General features: G+C 42.9%; 1 protein-coding gene and 1 pseudogene across 2 annotated transcripts; both read left to right on the top strand.

Moving 5' to 3' along the window:
* Positions 1-1054: 1054 nt before the first annotated feature.
* LOC115166124 (uncharacterized) lies at positions 1055-7809 on the top strand. Of its 2 annotated transcripts, XM_029719837.1 has the most exons (5): positions 1055-1665; positions 3630-3818; positions 5256-5403; positions 6334-6498; positions 6656-7809. In XM_029719837.1, exons 1-5 carry the CDS (start codon positions 1581-1583, stop codon positions 7023-7025), a joined length of 957 nt encoding a protein of 318 aa, XP_029575697.1. In that variant the 5' UTR covers positions 1055-1580; the 3' UTR covers positions 7026-7809. The 2 variants fall into 2 exon arrangements, with proteins under 2 accessions (XP_029575697.1, XP_029575698.1); XM_029719838.1 differs by lacking the exon at positions 1055-1665 and having other exon boundaries at positions 3647-3822; positions 5235-5403.
* Positions 7810-9349: 1540 nt separating this feature from the next.
* On the top strand, positions 9350-16750 carry LOC115166376 (caspase recruitment domain-containing protein 19-like; annotated as a pseudogene).
* The last annotated feature ends 2214 nt before the right edge of the window (positions 16751-18964 follow it).

The raw sequence follows: 18964 nt of genomic DNA, 5'->3' as shown, positions 1-18964 counted from the left end.
TAGTGATTGAAAACAACTCCCACGTCATGTATTCAAATGCACCCCTGCACAGTACGCATCAATGAGGACATGATTTCCGGTTTGGCTGATTGTTCTCGTTCTTGGACAGCTGGTAGTGAAGTGTATGATGGGTAAACAAACAACACTTGTTCTGCTGATAGATTTCACTTGCATTGATTATAGGCTCTGACTAATCTGAATCTGAACCCCTCTCTCTCTATCTCCTTTGCTTTCTCACCATCCTTTTCCCCCCTTTATCTCTGGTCTTGTCCAGCTATTAACATTGCATATGAATGACCGCTATGCATATGAATGACCACTGTTTATAAAGATAAAAATGATTCCTGTTCTGGCACAGAGAACAGACTGGCGAGCCTCATGTAAATCATATTACATTAAAGAACGAATAGGCAACATTTGTATTCTATAAATCAGAAGGGCAACCTCCAGGACGTAATAATTTCAGAATCTACCAAGGAAACTCTAGGCCAAGACTAATGGTTTAGCTGTATAAGTGATGGTGATGACCAAAGGTTACGGGTTCAAATCCCCGCCATACAGCTATCTGCTCTAGACCGAGTCATGCAATCGGAGTCCCCTCACTAAATGTCCAGCCTGACAAGGTATTATCTGTGCAAATTGATTAGGAAAGGCTTTGGTAAAAATATATGTAGCCTACAACTGTACAGTGGATCCATGCCTTTAGAGTAAGTAATGTGAGTAGAGGATGTAAGCCAGCCAGACCCTGTCATGTGATGTCAGATTGAAGTGTGCAGTGGTGGACACTATCAAAGTCTCATGATATCCTTATATATATCAGATATATATCTGATGCATTACATCATGCAACAATAAGCACATTCTGGATATCTGAGGCTTATAAATAGCATTTTATAAGAAATATAAAATCTGACTACTTCCAAATAGCTTATAGTATATCAAAAGCCTGGTTGTATATGCTTAGTGCTATGAATGACAGCATATAGTACCATTATCATAAAGTATGTGTGCACAGCAGATCATCGAAGGCGGGGCAATGTGACAGAATCACCTCTAGCCCACAAACACACAGATTCCTTCTGTATTGTGAACTGAAAGAAGGAACTCACTGCCAACCATAGCGATGATATTACATTACTTAATGTAGGCCTATTTTAATTCCTAATTCTATTCTGCCAACCTTCGGAGCGCCCTGACAACAAGCCTATTACGTGACATCAAGTGAACCAAGTGATATTCTGACAGCCTACACACCGATTAGTTTAGCAGACCTTGCAGACGGATTTTGCTCGGGACAGTCAGTGCGTTCCCAGAGCGCAGCGCGACATGCCGAGCCGATACACCAACACACCTACACACACTGATGGGTTGCTGTTGGGTCCGTCTGCCCGGGAGTAAGAAACAGAAAAAAGCAAACGCGTGAGCACGCACAGGCACTGAGACAGCTGCGAACACAATCCAGCCCAGTGACCATAATTCTCCAGCTCTAGGCTACCGTAGCATACTCTTGTGGGTCTCCTTGTCGTTTTTTTACGCGCGTCCTGGAGGGGTTGTCGACCGTTGGGTAGATTACGTCCGACATGTCAACGGTTACAGCTTCGGTGGTTGATGTTTCCAGAACTATTTATTCAACCAAAAACGGCAACCGTGGCCGTAATTATACAGGTAAGCGAGCTTCAGGATGTATCCAATGTGGTCATAAATGTCATGTCATTAGTACAGTGCCTGCTTTATTGGAGACATTATGATGTTGTTTAATGGATTTGTGAAATATAGCTGTAAACTCTGTGTGTATACCATCATAGAGTAGGCCTACCAACATGTAGCCTTATTTTGGGGAGAAAATGCATTCCATGACACACAAATAGCACTTCATTTATATGATGTATCTGTACTCAATGAATTACATTGCAGGAAAACAACATTAGGCCTACTTTCTGCAAGCTATGCATAATATGTATGCAAACTATCACATGACAACAAAACATACATGGAATAAAGGTCTTAACGTTTTATAAGCAATGGTTTTAATGGAATAATAGAGTAGCCAGCCTATGTCTATTCTGAGCCTGTATTGTAAATAAGGACAAAAGAATGGAAAGGGGGAAGTGAGAGTGTGTTCCTATAGATCACATGGTCTGAGAAGCTGCAGGTGGCTTTCAGAATGCACTGTTTCTTAGTTTCACACCAACTAACACTGCGGTTGTACTGAGCTAGGATGTACAGCTACACTTTTAAACACACACATACACACTCTCTCTCTCTCACACACACAAACACTCACAAGTTACATAAAATTGTCCTTGTGTACTAAAAAACTGTTGCATAAATATGGTGTTTTCTGTGGATCTGTTCAGGCTGGTGAGGTTTCATCATGGCCTTGAAAGGCCTACTCAGCAATGTAACTCACCCTGCCAGTCCAGCCCAACTGACAGAGAGAACTGATATCTTTGATCAGAAATCTATGAGTCACAGACTGCTGGAGAGCGCTGTCTGCCTGCCCTGCAGAAATGATGGTTTATGAATTAGCCTACCACCCAATAGTCAGTCAGCAACATAACTCTCTTGCTTGCTGACTCTCTCTGTCTCTCTCTCTTTCTCACTCTCTCTCTTTCTCTCTCTCATTCTCTCTCGCTATAATTCAAAGGAATACTCTCATGAGTCTCAGAAGTCTTGGAATTTACTAACACTATTTCAAACCTTATCTGAATTAAAACAACTTGGTTCCTCTTTCAGATATCTTGAGTTCAAGAAGTAATTTCTTGAACATGTAGGACCTCTTGTGGTGGCAAGAAAACACTGCAACAATTTCTACACATTCGTAATAGGCCTAGGCTACATGATTTTACAGACAATTTCTCTAAAATGTAATTTGAAAATAGTGTTCATAAATTCCAAAACTTGAGACTCGTGAGAGTATTCCTTTGAATTATATCGAGAGAGAATGAGAGATTAATTACATTTTAATTTAATTACATTACCGTTATACTCTTGAGGTGATAAGATGTGACGTGTTCCCAGTGAATGTGTTATTTGTTATATTAACCAATTACAGTAGCACAGTCAGTGTAGAAACAATTGACTGAACACACTTCACAGGATGTGACAAAGCTGTTTTGTTTATCCACAAGCTGTGGCTTACTTTGATTCCTTCCGAAATACACTCCTGTATATTTGCATTAGAGCAGTGTCATTCTGTTAAGGGTCATAGTTCAGTATGAAAACCAGAGCTCACAGTGGGAGTCCATTTTCCTGCAGCACCGTGCTGAGTCTGATAACCAGCTGTTTAACATGGCCACAAATGGGACCTGAGTTTCTGCCAAGCTAGCAGTCCTTTTATTTAATGATTTATCATGTTTCCTGCTTTGATACCATCAGCATTAGATGCAGCAAAGCGTAGGGCTGCAGATGTGGTGTGTGTTTTTGTCACGCAATACTGAGCTGCCCCCAACGCTTCTATGCAGTGTTCTGTAATGTAGTGTTCTGTGCTGAAGGGACGCAGCAGCATTCCATTGTGAGGGTGCTCTCTCCACTGAAAGTTCTATTGTGGCTGTTCTAGTTTGAGTTATCTGTTCTGCTCACATATGGCTGTATATACCATAGTTACCATCTCCCATCTCCCCCTCCAGGCCAGTGCACGCCCATGCCCCAGCCCGCGCTGGGCACCCAGAAGATCATTCAGGGGAATGGCACCAATGTGGGAACGGTGATCACCCTGCAGTGCCCATCCAGACACCGTCTGGTGGGGGGCAATGAGGTGTCCTGTGTTTGGGGCAGCAACAGCACCCAGTGGTCAGGAGGCTTTCCATGGTGTAAACGTATGTATCTGTGTCGTTCCACGAAAAGAGTTCCTTTTGCAACCCTTTGATATTTTATGTAGAAATTGTGGACAAATAGAATTTTAAAAGCCTGTTATATTAAATTAAGTGTCATTTAATATGAATGAAGGCTTGCTAAAGTGAAGTTCCAAAATTCAGAATTTTGACATGTCCCTCCTTCACACCTGTGTCACTTCTAGAAAGATTTTATACTGCTTAATCCCCAAATTAATCTAAACAAACAATGAACATCTAATAGTCAAATCATAGAGTAAAAGCTGGTTCTACTCTTTTTGGCCTTTTTCTGGTGTTTTGTGGTAGAAAACTGAGTGGGTTGAGCATAACACGTCAACCCCGTTACCCATAGATAGACAGGGTAGGAATATTTTAACAAATGTATTTTTGGTGTGAATCTTGCATTCAATTGCCACTCCCTGTTGCACAGAACAAGCTTTCATTCCTCCTATCACAAGGGGATTAATGGCTGATTTAAGAAGAAATCATCAATCCTGTTACAGTCAACTCTGTTACAGTCAACACTGTTAATATATTTGGTACTTAATAGGCACTTACTATATTATATATTTTTTATTTTACCTCTTGAGATGGGAAAACCTGTTTTTTATTAAGTTGAACATCTGCGCTTTGAAAAACATTTAAAAGTTACACTTCTCAAAAGGCATCTAATGCTGAGAGGATACTCACACACTGATGTACCACTGGTCTTTACTTGTAGGTGTGGATGTTCATAGTTACAGTATGTTAGTATATGGCAGAGTTGGTCTGAGGACACCAGTCTACTCCTTCAGGACATATTGTCATAGAAAATGACATACCAGCCAGCAATCAAAGCACTCCGCATTAGTACAGTGTTTGTTATGTTTGTTCTTGAAATATTCATAGACGTCCTTGTGAAGACAGCCGTCATACATTATGGATAAGTCAGACTCGGGCTTTATTGTGAAAATGAAAGTTGTCCTCTTAGGAAAGTTTACGCGTGTGTGTGTGCGCGCGTGCGTGCATGTGTGTGTGTGTGTGTGTGTGTGTGTGTGTGTGCGTGCATGCGTGTGTAGGAGTATATTAAAAGCTTCAGAATGCATTGAGTGGAAAAAGTGCATGGATTGCAAACTCCCTGCTTGTCAGCCTCTTAATTATTCTGAAAAAGAGGAACATAGAGGAATATATTGGAGATATATTAGTTTTATGTGCTCTCTGACCATGGGCAGTGTTATGTAGATGTCAATGTAACACTTTAGGTACCATGGTACCAAGGTACTTAATGGTGTCTATTATAAATGGATGCAATACACTTAAAAAGGCATTCAAATATATTATATTTCCATCACTTTCTGGAGTGATTTGTTTTTATATATTTTGTTTGTTATCTGTAGACAGATCTCATAAATTAATTGATAGATGTTTTATCTTTTCTCTCAGCGGTGTCCCCGTCGGAAGACTTTGGGTTCCGTGTGGCAGTGGTGGCATCCATCATCAGCTGTGCCATCATCCTCCTCATGTCCATTGCCTTCATCACCTGCTGTCTGCTCGACTGTGTCACGGAGGAGGAGAAGAAGAAGGAGGAGAGGTGAGAGGAGAGATGGAGGGAGGAGAGGAGAGGAGGTGAGGGGAGAGAGCGAGAGAAGAGCAGAGGAGGAGAGGAAGAAGGGTGAGAGGAGTGATGGAGGGAGAATGGGAGGAGAGGTGAGAGGAGTGATGGAGGAGACAGGAGAGGCCAGAGGGAGAGATCGAAGTAGGATGGAAGGAGAGGTGAGAAGGAAAGATAGACTGGATAGGTGAGAGGAGATAGTAGATGAGGAGAGAGGTAGGAGAGGAGGAGCCATGACTAGTGAAAGGGGAGAAGGAGGAGAGGAGACCAAAAGATGAGACAGGACACATGAGAAGGAGAGATGAACGGAAGAAAGGGGGGAGAGAAAGGAAAAGAGAAGACAGGAAGAGGTGAGAAAAAGCGAAAGATGGAGAGTCGTAAATTATACTATGTGGTAAAGGGGATTGATAACAATATTGAGATGTACAGTAGCTATTGAGAGTACAACATTTACATTTTAGCAGATGCTCTTATCCAGAGCAACTTAGTGAGTGCATACATTTTCAGAAATGAGTGCATAGATTTTCATACTAGTCCCCCATGGGAATCGAACACACAACCCTAGCGTTGCAAGCTTCATCCTCTACCAAGTAAGCTACATGGGACTATACAGATGTAGGATCTTAATTTAAGCCAGTTTGCTATAGCAGGAAAATAATCTTGTAGCAACAGGAAATGTGAATTATGATGTGAATTATCATTAATGAACATTTTTGTAGGGGTTTTTCATTTTTCATTAGGGCAAATCAAGTCTGACATTTCAAAGTGGAAATTATAAACTTTAGAAGCCTTTTTAAACCTCAAATACACTACAAGTTTGGATTTCCTGCTGATAAGGAAAATTCTCAGCAACAAAAGAGTGATCAAATTAAGGTCCTACATCTGTAAAAACTTTTTTTGTGTTGCCAGGGAGACGCGTCTGTGGCACCAGCTGGAGCAAGTGGAACTGGAAGAGAACAGGGCCTCTCGCTACGGCCACAATGGCAGGAACAACAATAACAACACCCAGGAGAAGGCACTTCTACCATGGGTCAACCATGACCCTTCAATGTGTGATAATAAGAGACCCAGCTGGTGAGGTGTGTGTGTGTGTGTGTGTGTGTGTGTGTGTGTGTGTGTGTGTGTGTGTGTGTGTGTGTGTGTGTGTGTGTGCATGCACGCGTGAGTGCATGCCTGTTCATGCGTGTCTGCCTTGCAAAGCTCAATGTCTCTGTGTCTGTCCTCTCTACAGGTATCATAAGTACCCCTATGCTCTGACTGGTCCAGTCCAGGCCTCCACCACTGGCCCAGCCTTCAACTCAGCTCCTCTTCCCTGCAGAGGCTACAACCAGCCCATCTTCCCACACAACTCAGGCCTCTACCACAACCCAGGTCTGCCACACAATCCAGGCCTACTTCAAAACCCTATCCCAACCCAGTATCCAGGTCCACCTCGGACCACGGGCCTGGTTCAGAACCAAGTGGTACCCCCAGGCTCAGGCCTGGTCAGGCAGTATGGAGGACAGGAGGGCAGTGTATCTCCACTTCTGGAGAAGCCCTACAGGATGTGTCAACACCCCCTCTATGTCAAGGAGCGCCCCGTACGGGTCATATCCGTGTGAGGTCACAACCAGGAAGTGACTGAACATAGACCACAGGGTCATGGATAAACTGAACATCAACCAGCTGGAAACTATATCCAAAAGGAAAGAGGACCACCTGAATTGTTACCAAGCCTATGCCATTATTAACCAGGCACCAATGAATATCGCCGGACTAAGTGACCACATGACCATTGATTAGTCATTTGACATTGACCTGCAGTAGACCATTCAGTGACAAGGCAGCATTTCTAGGGTGCATCAGACATGTGCCTTAAACGCAGACCCTATCCCTCTGGACACTGCCCGAAGCGGAAAGTTGCGCTTACAGGGGAGGACAGTCTTTATTCCATAGGAATCACTTATTATGTTGCTGCCTGATTTTACAGTGTTCCTCCTGGAAATGTACAATAGTAATAAACATGTGCACAGTAAATATTTCAGTTCTGAAATGGAATGTCCTCTATCTCTGAGCCATGAACTCTAGTAATTATGATTCTGGAAAGAATCATGTTGTACAGTATTCAGCATTTTTAAGTTTGATGCTTCTGCTTTGGTGGATCAAGGGATAGCATGTGTAGGCCTACATTTCCCAATCCTGTTGTGTACAATATGGGATGGTACTTCATGGTATAAATAACTCTTACATGTTATTCTGTACTATTGGAATGTAAAGGGAATTTTATGATACTTTTTTATTTTCCTATAGCCTACCGACAATGATGGTACGTAGTGCAAGTTGATTAGTCCCACTGCAGATGGATTGACGATTAATCATGTAATAAATTCTATGTTCTTAAACTTTTCCAATCAATGAACAAAGATGTGGCAGAACCTTGCATTATCATCAGTTAGGAATACGATTGTGAGGGAGTTTTACCAAAATAATAGAATCTAACCAAAATAGTCAGTCACCAAGTTAGGATGAGAGGTTTGCCATCAATAAAACAACCAATCAATGAACAGACTATTTTTGAGTGATCCAAGAGACTCAATATTATACTTATGTGGGTGACATATAAAACATATATAAGTTACATAGGTAGGTAGGCTACAGTGTAATTACAGTGTAGGAGCACATTCTTGCATAGTTTAGACCTCAGTCAGTGACGTGACTTATTAATAGTCATTAGTGCACCACTACAGTGGGGCAGGGGTGTTCGGCCGGGTGTGCTGTCATCATGGGAAGAGCGTCAAATTAGGGAGAGCAGGAAGTTAGTGAAGAGGCAGTCATTGGCGGCGAAGAGGCATTTGTTTTCTTCCATGGCAGGTTATTGAATTTGAATATAGCTTTTGGGGTTTTGAATTATGGGTGAATCATGCGCTGCAGAGTACAATCTGTCACAACTGTCCACAATGTCTTCTCGCCACCCGGAACCTTTTGCATGCTGACCTTCTCAATCTACAACAACTCAAACTAAAGTATTGGTTGTATTTAACTTCATTATTTTACCAACATTAAAGTGGACCCACAATAATCGCAAGTACTGTAAATGAGATTTACATTTTATTAGGCCTATATAGGATAGGAAACTCTGTCACCACAGATAAATCCATTATAATTGAGAATTTCAATAAGCATTTTTCTACGGCTGGCCATTTTCCACATGGCTACCCCTACCGCGGTCAACAGCACTACACCCCCCACAGCTACTTGCCCAAGCCTTCCCGATTTCTCCTTCTCCCAAATCCAGTCAGCTGATGTTCTGAAAGAGCTGCAAAATCTGGACCCCTACAATTCAGCCGGGCTAGACAATCTGGGCTCTTTCTTTCTAAAATTATCTGCCGAAATTGTTGCAACCCCTATTACTAGCCTGTTCAAACTCTCTTTCGTGTCGTCTGAGATTCCCAAAGATTGGAAACCAGCTGCTGTCATCCCCCTCTTCAAAGGAGGTGACACTCTTGACCCAAACTGCTACAGACCTATATCTATCCTACCCTGCCTTTCTAAGGTCTTCGAAAGCCAAGTCAACAAACAGATTACCAACCATTTCGAATACCACCGCACCTTCTCCGCTATGCAATCTGGTTTCAGAGCTGGTCATGGGTGCACCTCAGCCACGCTCAAGGTCCTAAACGATATCGTAACCGGCATCGATAAGAAACAATACTGTGCTGCCGTATTCATTGACCTGGCCAAGGCTTTCGACTCTGTCAATCACCACATCCTCATCGGCAGACTCCATAGCCTTGGTTTCTCAAATGATTGCCTCGCCTGGTTCACCAACTACTTCTCTGATAGAGTTCAATGTGTCAAATCGGATGGCCTGTTGTCCGGGCCTCTGGTAGTCTCTATGGGGGTGCCACAGGGTTCAATTCTTGGGCCAACTCTTTTCACTGTATACATGAATGATGTCGCTATTGCTGCTGGTGAGTCTCTGATCCACCTCTACGCAGACGACACCATTCTGTATACTTCTGGCCCTTCTTTGGACACTGTGTTAACAACCCTCCAGACGAGCTTCAATGCCATACAACTCTCCTTCCGTGGCCTCCAACTGCTCTTAAATACAATTAAAACGAAATGCATGCTCTTCAACCTATCGCTGCCTGCACCTGCCCGCCCATCCAGCATCACTACTCTGGATGGTTCTGACTTAGAATATGTGGACAACTACAACTACCTAGGTGTCTGGTTAGACTGTAAACTCTCCTTCCAGACTCACATCAAACATCTCCAATCCAAAGTTAAATCTAGAATTGGCTTCCTATTTCGCAACAAAGCATCTTTCACTCATGCTGCCAAACATACCCTCGTAAAACTGACCATCCTACCGATCCTTGACTTCGGTGATGTCATTTACAAAATAGCCTCCAATACCCTACTCAATAAACTGGATGCAGTCTATCACAGTGCCATCCGTTTTGTCACCAAAGCCCCATATACTACCCACCACTGCGACCTGTATGCTCTCGTTGGCTGGCTCTCGCTTCATACTCGTCGCCAAACCCACTGGCTCTAGGTCATCTACAAGACCCTGCTAGGTAAAGTCCCCCCTTATCTCCACTCATTGGTCACCATGGCAGCACCCACCTGTAGCACGCGCTTCAGCAGGTATATCTCTCTGGTCACCCCCAAAGCCAATTCCTCCTTTGGCCATCTCTCCTTACAGTTCTCTGCTGCCAATGACTGGAACGAACTACAAAAATCTCTAAAACTGGAAACACTTATCTCCCTCACTAGCTTTAAGAGCAGCTGTCAGAGCAGCTCACAGATCACTGTACCTGTACATAGCCCATCTATAATTTAGCCCAAACAACTACCTCTTCCCCTACTGTATTTATTTATTTATTTATTTTGCTCCTTTGCACCCCATTATTTTTATTTTTACTTTGCACTTTCTTCCACTACAAATCTACCATTCCAGTGTTTTACTTGCTATATTGTATTTACTTTGCCACCATGGCCTTTTTTGCCTTTACCTCCCTTATCTCACCTCATTTGCTCACATTGTATATAGACTTATTTTTATACTGTATGTTTGTTTTACTCCATGTGTAACTCTGTGTTGTTGTATGTGTCGAACTGCTTTGCTTTATCTTGGCCAGGTCGCAATTGTAAATGAGAACTTGTTCTCAACTTGCCTTCCTGGTTAAATAAAGGTGAAATAAAAATAAATAAATAAAATAAATAAATAAATATAGGCTAAACATTAATAAAATCAGGACCCTGTCTTTCAAAGATAATTTGTAAAAATCTAAATAACTTCACAGATCTTCATTGTAAAAGTTTAAACAATGTTTCCCATGCTTGTTCAATGAACCTTATAAACAATCAATGAACATGCACCTGTGGAACGGTCGTTAAGACTCTAACAGCTTACAGATGGTAGGCAATAAAGGTCACAGTTATGAAAACCTAGGACACTAAAGAGGCCTTTCTACTGACTCTGAAAAACACCAAAAGAAAGATGCCCAGGGTCCCTGCTCATCTGTGTGAATGTGCCTTAGGCATGCTGCAAGGAGGCATGAGGACTGCAGATGTGGCCAGGGCAATAAATTGCAATGTCCGTACTGTGAGACGCCTAAGACAGCGCTACAGGGAGACAGGACAGACAGCTGATCGTCCTCGCAGTGGCAGACCACGTGTAACAACACCTGCACAGGATCAGTACATCCGAACATTACACCTGCGGGACAGGTACAGGATGGCAACATCAACTGCTCGAGTTACACCAGGAACGCACAATTCCTCCATCAGTGCTCAGACTGTCTGCAAGAGGCTGGACTAAGGACTTCACCAGACATCACCGGAAACAATGTTGCCTATGGGCACAAACCCACCATCGCTGGACTGGCAAAAAGTGCTCTTCACTTCACTCAATCCCATTGAGCACATCTGGGACCTGTTGGATCGGAGAGTGAGGACTAGGGCCATTTCCCCCAGAAATGTCCGGGAACTTGCAGGTGCCTTGGTGGAAGAGTGGGGTAACATCTCACAGCAAGAACGGGCAAATCTGGTGCAGTCCATGAGGAGGAGATGCATTGCAGTACTAATGCAGCTAGTGAGTATGATGGTCAGATTTGCGTTTATCATCAAAGGAATGAGCGTTACACTGAGGCCTGTTCTCTGGAGCGGGATCGATTTGGAGGTGGAGTGTCCGTTATGGTCTGAGGCGGCGTGTCACAGCATCATCGGACTGAGCTTGTTGTCATTGCAGGCAATCTCAACGCTGTGCGTTACAGGGAAGGCATCCTCCTCACTCATGTGGTACCCTTCCTGCAGGCTCATCCTGACATGACCCTCCAGCATGACAATGCCACCAGCCATACTGCTCGTTCTGTGTGTGATTTTCTGCAAGACAGAAATGTCAGTGTTCTGTCATGGCCAGCAAAGAGCACAGATCTCAATCCCATTGAGCACGTCTGGGACCTGTTGGATTGGAGGGTGAGGGCTAGGGCCATTCCCCCCAGAAATGTCTGGGAACTTGCAGGTGCCTTGGTGGAAGAGTGGGGTAACATCTCACAGAAAGAACTGGCAAATCTGGTGCAGTCCATGAGGAGGAGATGCACTGCAGTACTTAATGCAGCTGATAGCCACACCAGATACTGACTGTTACTTTTGTGTTCCTTTGTTCAGGGACACGTTTTTCCATTTCTGTTAGTCACATGTCTGTGGAACTTGTTCAGTTTATGTCTCAGTTGTTGAATCTTGTTATGTTCTTACAAATATTTACACATGTTAACTTTGCTCAAAATAAACGCAGTTGGCAGTAAGAGGACGTTTCTTTTTTTGCAGAGTTTATATATCTTCTAATTAAGGTGCTGCCCAAATGTGTGTTCTTTGTGCCTTATTTCCTGTATTCCCTAGCTCCCTGGTCAGGCTCAGACTGCTATCATGAGCAGCTAAAAAGGAACTCCAAGTTCCTGTGTTTAGACCAGAGGATGCACACTGAGCTGGTGGGCAGGCTGGTGCTGCAGCTCAACAGGACCTACCCTCAAATACTTACTGACAAGGAGGCCCAGAGGGTAAGTAGCCTTGTGAGTATGCTAACTCTCTGAAGGGATTTAGGTTCACTACAGGGTGCACACAGCTTTACACCCCTTTCGCCAGACCACCCTTAGCCTCTATGCCTTTACATATCTAGCTCTACATGGTCATGCAATTTACAATATTTCAGTCTTTGCAATTTGTTGTGTTGTATTTTGTGATTCTAGGGAATACTGGACAATAATAACTCAGGATGAAGGCCTTATTACAGATCCATAAATGCATTATGGATAATTGGACAGTTGACTGGACTCTTGTGATTGGATGCTTGTGTAATTCTACAGTTCAGGAACCTGAGCGCACCTACTGCGGTGCGATTGGCTGAGCTGCTGGTGTACTTACATGGGAAGGGTGAGGAGGAGTTTCATGAGTTCTACCGGGGGCTTCAGATCCACGCTGACAAGGTCTACTTTAAACCTGCCTACCAGAGTCAGCCGAAGAAGAGGTACCGCAAGGAGAGGCAATATGTCTCTCTCTCTCTCTCTCTCTTCTCTCTCTCTCTCTCTCTCTCTCTGAGTGTGTTTCTATGTCTGTCTGTTTCTCTCTCAGTCTGTCTTCCTCAGTCTGTCTGTTTCCTGCAGATGTATGCCTACTGTTTCTTTGTGATGCTGTGGAGAATGACTAACAGTGTTCCTTGTGTTTTTGTTCTAGAGCCTGCAGACCCAAAAGAGACTAACACTGTGGGCCGCCGCATGGAGAGATATGTACTTAATGACAGGGGTAAATATAATACCACATTACAGGGCTAATGATAACTAACAACTTCAGATTAAGCCAAAGAAAACGTTGTGATCCATTTAATAAACACAGAATACCAGCAAAATAGATAAAACGGTGTAGCAGTAGCAGGAACAATGGCATCTAATTGGTAAAACCTGGTACTTTCTCACTCATTTCTGTGGAGAAATGGCTAATTTCTCTGAAATTAAATGGAATGACTCTTATGTGTTGGAGCATCTGGTCCCTACTTGACTGAACTACTCAACCCCTCCAGTGTTCTTATATGCAGGATAGTCCTGCTCCACTCTGCTCTAATTATGTAGTCCGATGCTTTATTAAAGACCAACACACATGTAAATAACCTGTGAGCTTGTAAATATCCAGTGTTTGTGTAGATATACACTATATAAACAAAAGTATGTGGTATCCCCTTCAAATTAGTGAATTCGGTGATTTCAGCCACACCCGTTACTGACAGGTATATAAAATCGAGTACACAGCCATGCAATCTCCATAGACAAACATTGGCAGTAGACTGACCTTATTGAAGAGCTCAGTGACTTTCAACGTGGCACTGTCATAGAATACCACCTTTCCAACAAGTCAGTTTGTCAAATTTCTGCCCTGCTACAGCTGCCTAAAATCACCATGCGCAATGCCAAGAGTCGGCTGGAGTGGTGTAAAGCTTGCTGCCATTGGACTTTGGAGCAGTTGAAATGCATTCTCTGGAGTGATGAAACACTCTTCACCATCTGGCAGTCTGATGGACGAATCTGGGTTTGGCGGATGCCAGAAGTACACTACCTGCCCGAGTGCGTAGTGCCAACTGTAAAATTTGGTGGAGGAGGAATAATGGTATGGGGCTGTTTTTCATGATTTGGGCTAGGCCCTATAGTTCCAGTGAAGGAAAATCTTAACACTATAGCATACAATGACATTCTAGACGATTCTGTGCTTCCAACTTTGTGGCAATGCCCTGTGCATAAAGCAAGGTCCATACAGAAATGGTTTGTCAAGATCGGTGTGGAAGAACTTGACTGACCTGCACAGAGCCCTGACCTCAACCCTATTGAACACCTTTGGGATGAATTGGAACGCCGACTGCAAGCCAGGCCTAATCGCCCAACATTAGTGCCCGACTTCACTAATGCTCTTGTGGCTGAATGGAAGCAAGTCCCCGCAGCAATGTCCAACATCTAGTGGAAAGCCTTCCCAGAAGAGTGGAGGCTGTTATAGGAGCAAAGGGGGGACCAACTCCGTAATAATGCCCATGATTTGATGAGCATGTATCTACATACTTTTGGTCATATACAGTGCATTCGGAAAGTATTCAGACCCCGTGACTTTTTCCACGTTACTTTACAGCCTTAATATAAAATGGATTAAATTGTTTTTTCCCCTCATCAATCTACACACAATACCCCATAATCACAAAGTAAAAACAGGTTTTTAGAAATGTTGGCTAATTTATAAAAACCAAAAATGTAAATATCACCTTTACTTAAGTATTCAGGCCCTTTACTCAGTACTTTGTTGAAGCACCTTTGGCAGCGATTACAGCCTTGAGTCTTGTTGGGTATGATACTACAAGCTTGGCACATCTGTATTTGGGGAGTTTCTCCCATTCTTCTTTGCAGCTGCCAAGCTATTTTCAGGTCTTTCCAGAGATGCTAGATAGGGTTCAAGTCCAGGTTCTGGCTGGGCCACTCAAGGACATTCAGAGACTTGTCCCGAAGCCACTCCTGCATTGTCTTGGCTGTGTGCTTAGGGTCATTGTCCTGTTGGAAGGTGAACCTTCACCTCAGAGTCCTCAGTGTCCTGAGCACTCTGGAGCAGGTTTTCATCAAGGATCTCTCTGTACTTTGCTTTCCCTCGATCCTGACTAGTCACCCCTGCCGCTAAATAACATCCCCACAGCATGATGCTGCCACCACTAGGCTTCACCGTAGGGATGGTGCCAGGTTTCCTCCAGACGTGACCCTTGGCATTCAGGCCAAAGGATTCAATCTCGGTTTCATCAGAACAGAGAATCTTGTTTCTCATGGTCTGAGAGTCTTTAGGTGCCTTTTGGCAAACTCCAAGCGGGCTGACGTGCCTTTTACTGAGGAGTGGCTTCCGTCTGGCCACTCTACCGTAAAGGCCTGATTGGTGGAGTGCTGCAGAGAAGGTTGTCCTTCTTGAATTTTATCCCATCTCCACAGAGGAACTCTGGAGCTCTGTCAGAGTGACAAAGTATTGGTGGTTTCATATTTCTGGATGATGGTGGAGGCCGCTGTGTTCTTAGGGAACTTCAATGCTGCAGCATTTTTTGGTGATCCTTCCCCAGACCTGTGCCTCAATACAATTCCTTTGACCTCATGGCTTGGTTTTTGATCTGACATGCACTGTCAATTTGGGGACCTTACATAGACAGGTGTGTGCCTTTCCAAATCATGTCCAATCTATTGAATTTACAACAGGTGGACTCCAATCAAGTTGTAGAAACATCTCAATGATGATCAATGGAAACAGGATGCACCTGAGGTCAATTTTGAGTCTCATAGTAAAGTGTCTGAATACTTATGTAAATAAGGTATTTCTGTTTTTTTATTAATTTTTTTGCAAACATTTCCAAAAACCTGTTTTCGCTTTGTCGTTGTGGGGTATAGTGTGTAGATTGTTGAGAAAAACAGACTTATATTAGAATAAGTCTGTAATGTAACAAAATGTGGAAAAAGTCAAGGGGTCTGAATACTTTCCAAATGCAGTGTAGTGTACTTTATACAGCACCTGTAGTTTTCTTTTAGAATACACATTTTATGGAGGCCTAACAACTGTATAGTATGGCTTTGTTTCTGATTTTAATGCACTTGACCATTTTGGAAAAGAGTTTTGTCGAACTGCTGCTTCTTATCGAAGCATCCACCCCGTAAATTTAATCAAGATTTGTTTTGCATCCAGCCCTGTCACCTCCATAACCTCAGCTAAGCATGTGGTTAATTAATGTTTCAGTATTCCTCCATTCAGAGTCCAATCAGTCCCTTCGCTCTGCTTTTACCCACACACACACACAAACCAACCTCCTCATTCCTTTGAAGATGTTGTTATGCTTACAGTAGGTCAAAGGTAACATCAGACAGAAAAGTTCGTCATCTCTGATATACAGCTGTAATGAACCGGTAACTGCCAATCGCGTGGCAAAGAAAGAGATGTTTTCTTTAGAGGAAGCCATGTGCATAACGTCACTCAGTATGATGCTGTCTGTCTGTCTGTCTGTCTGTCTGTCTGTCTGTCTGTCTGTCTGTCTGTCTGTCTGTCTGTCTGTCTGTCTGTCTGTCTGTCTGTCTGTCTGTCTGTCTGTCTGTCTGTCTGTCTGCCTGTCTGTCTGCCTGTCTGTCTGTCTACCTCTCTCTGCAGGACCTCTATTCTTTCTGAGTTGTTTTAGTCTTGCAGTGGGCTTAGCCTTGCTCTATTGCTATGGAGGTAAGTCCTTCAGTCAGGGAGAAAAGGTTTACCATTAAATAATTGAAAATAACTTAGAAACGGATGTTCAGTGTGCAGTTACGTGCACAATGACGTGCACAGAGCATGTTTTAATGTTTCATGCTTTTGTGTCATCAATGGCACAAGGGCACCTATCTTGCTCTCATTCACATCTCTCTGTTTCTCTCTCCCTGTCTCTCCATTCCTCCTGTACTCTATTTCTCCCTTCCTTCCCCTTATGTCTCACTCCAACAGAGGGTCATTTGAGTGGTACTGGTCCATTTCTGAGCTTCTCAGTGCTGGGACTGGGCAGTGGGGCCAGTGAGGTTCTCTTAGCCAACGCCAAGGACTGATCCACAATACAATAAGGTCATATTTGGGGAGAAATGCTCAAGAAATACATTTTGGGAAAATGCTAAACAAATCTCTTTGCAATGCCAAACGTTTACCAGCAGGGAAAACTAAATGGTACATTTTTTTTAAGGATGTGTACGTACTTTGTAAGTAGAATTGTAATTTAACAGTACCCCTGAATTTTTAAATGGACATTTGACCTATTCATTTTATATGCGTTTGTATAATTAGAGTTAGTGCCTCTATGCTCTGTGTCATCTAGGCCTACTGGATTTAAAACCCATCTTAAACACCACAGGAAAACAAAATGCCCTGGTTAACTTAACCTGAACCTTTAAATCTAGCCTAATTTGAAAGTGAAATTCCTAAACATTTAGATTGAAGGTCTCCAGCTCAGAGCAAATGTATGGCCTTTTTCACAGGGAATGGATGACTTCTCCACATATCAGGATTATAAGTGTGCAGACTGAACACCTTGTTTGAATGTTGTCACTGTTTTGTGTGACACTGAGTGTTTGGACAAATTTCAAATGACACCCTATTCCATTTAAAGTGCACTGTGTTGGTTTGACCAAGTTGTGACTAAGGCTTGGTCTCATGTAGTCCCACATGGACACACAGCCACTGTCCTCACCAACACCTTCACTGTCACTGCTCAGTGCCTTCTAAAACTGTGATCAACAATCAACAGCTTGTTGACAGTCTCCGAAACAACCTTATGCTTACTACTGGCATGTCTTCACATGTAGTTGCACTGAGAGTCTTGTTAAATAATGAAAGCACTTATGTCTTACTCCTTGTTACCATAGAACTGAGGAATATCAAATCTAATCTTGAGTTTTCTTTTGATTGGCAGGGGTTTAAAATACTGTACACCAGCATATGATAAAAAAAATAAGAAGCAAAGACAAGGAAGAAATATCTGGTAAAACTTATTTGATAAAACACCAAACCCTAAGAAAATCAGTGTTGGGAAACTAAACATCCACAACCTCATATTTATAGACAGTCAACATTTGAATTTACACTTATGTAAATTCATGGGTTGCTTTTTTCAGGCACTGGAAGATGCTTCAGATGTTAGATTCTGCTACCAGAGCAGGAGAAAGATCTGTGATAAAGCTAATGTAATATAGTGTAATACAACGATCTATCTGTATTTACCCTTTTATTTTATTTACATTTTTTCACTGTCTCTATGCACATTCTACGCACTCACTCACAAACACTCACACTAACACTCCAACACACCCACACTCACACACACACACACACTTTATTTGCTCACACACACAACACGCACACACATTCATACTGACCATACAGACACACACACACACACACACACACACACACACACACACACACACACACACACACACACACTCACATACAAACATCATATATGCTGCTGCTACTCTGTTTATCATATATCCTGATGCCTAGTTACCTTACCCATATACATATCTAACCTACAGTGGAGGCTACTGAGGGGAGGATGGCTCATAATAATGGCTGGAATGGAGTCAATGGAATAGGTATCAAACATATGGTTTGATACCATTCCATTGACTCCCTTCCAGACATTAACGTGAGGCATCCTCCCCCCCAGCAGCCTCCACTGCTAACCTACCACTCCAGTATCCCTGCACAATGTAAATATGGTATTGGCACTGACCCTGGAACTGACACTGTATATGGTTTACTTACTTTCTCGGGTTCTTCTTATTTATATTTATTGTGTTTTTGTTCTACTTTACTTTTTTAATGTATTTTTATAGTACTTTTGCATTGTTGGGAAAGAGCAAGCAAGAAATGCATTTCACTGTGTTAGTGCACGTGAGAATAAAAGCTCTCACGTCATTGCAAAGGCACCAAATATACCACTAGAGTGCTCTGCTGACCTGGCTCAGAGACTTCTATGGCAAAGGAT

The sequence above is a fragment of the Salmo trutta genome, chromosome 28 (genome assembly GCF_901001165.1).
Source record: "Salmo trutta chromosome 28, fSalTru1.1, whole genome shotgun sequence".
In the NCBI taxonomy this organism is placed as follows: Eukaryota; Metazoa; Chordata; class Actinopteri; order Salmoniformes; family Salmonidae; genus Salmo; species Salmo trutta.
The sequence above is the reverse complement of the archived record's forward strand: the minus strand, read 5'-3'. Positions and strand labels throughout refer to the sequence as shown.

Coding starts and splice junctions, on each gene's coding strand:
- LOC115166124 (XM_029719837.1), top strand. CDS start 1,581: ATGTCAACGGTTACAGCTTCGGTGGTTGATGTTTCCAGAACTATTTAT. Junction 5,404..6,333: donor GAGAAGAAGAAGGAGGAGAG/GTGAGAGGAGAG, acceptor TTGTGTTGCCAG/GGAGACGCGTCTGTGGCACC. Junction 6,499..6,655: donor GATAATAAGAGACCCAGCTG/GTGAGGTGTGTG, acceptor TCCTCTCTACAG/GTATCATAAGTACCCCTATG.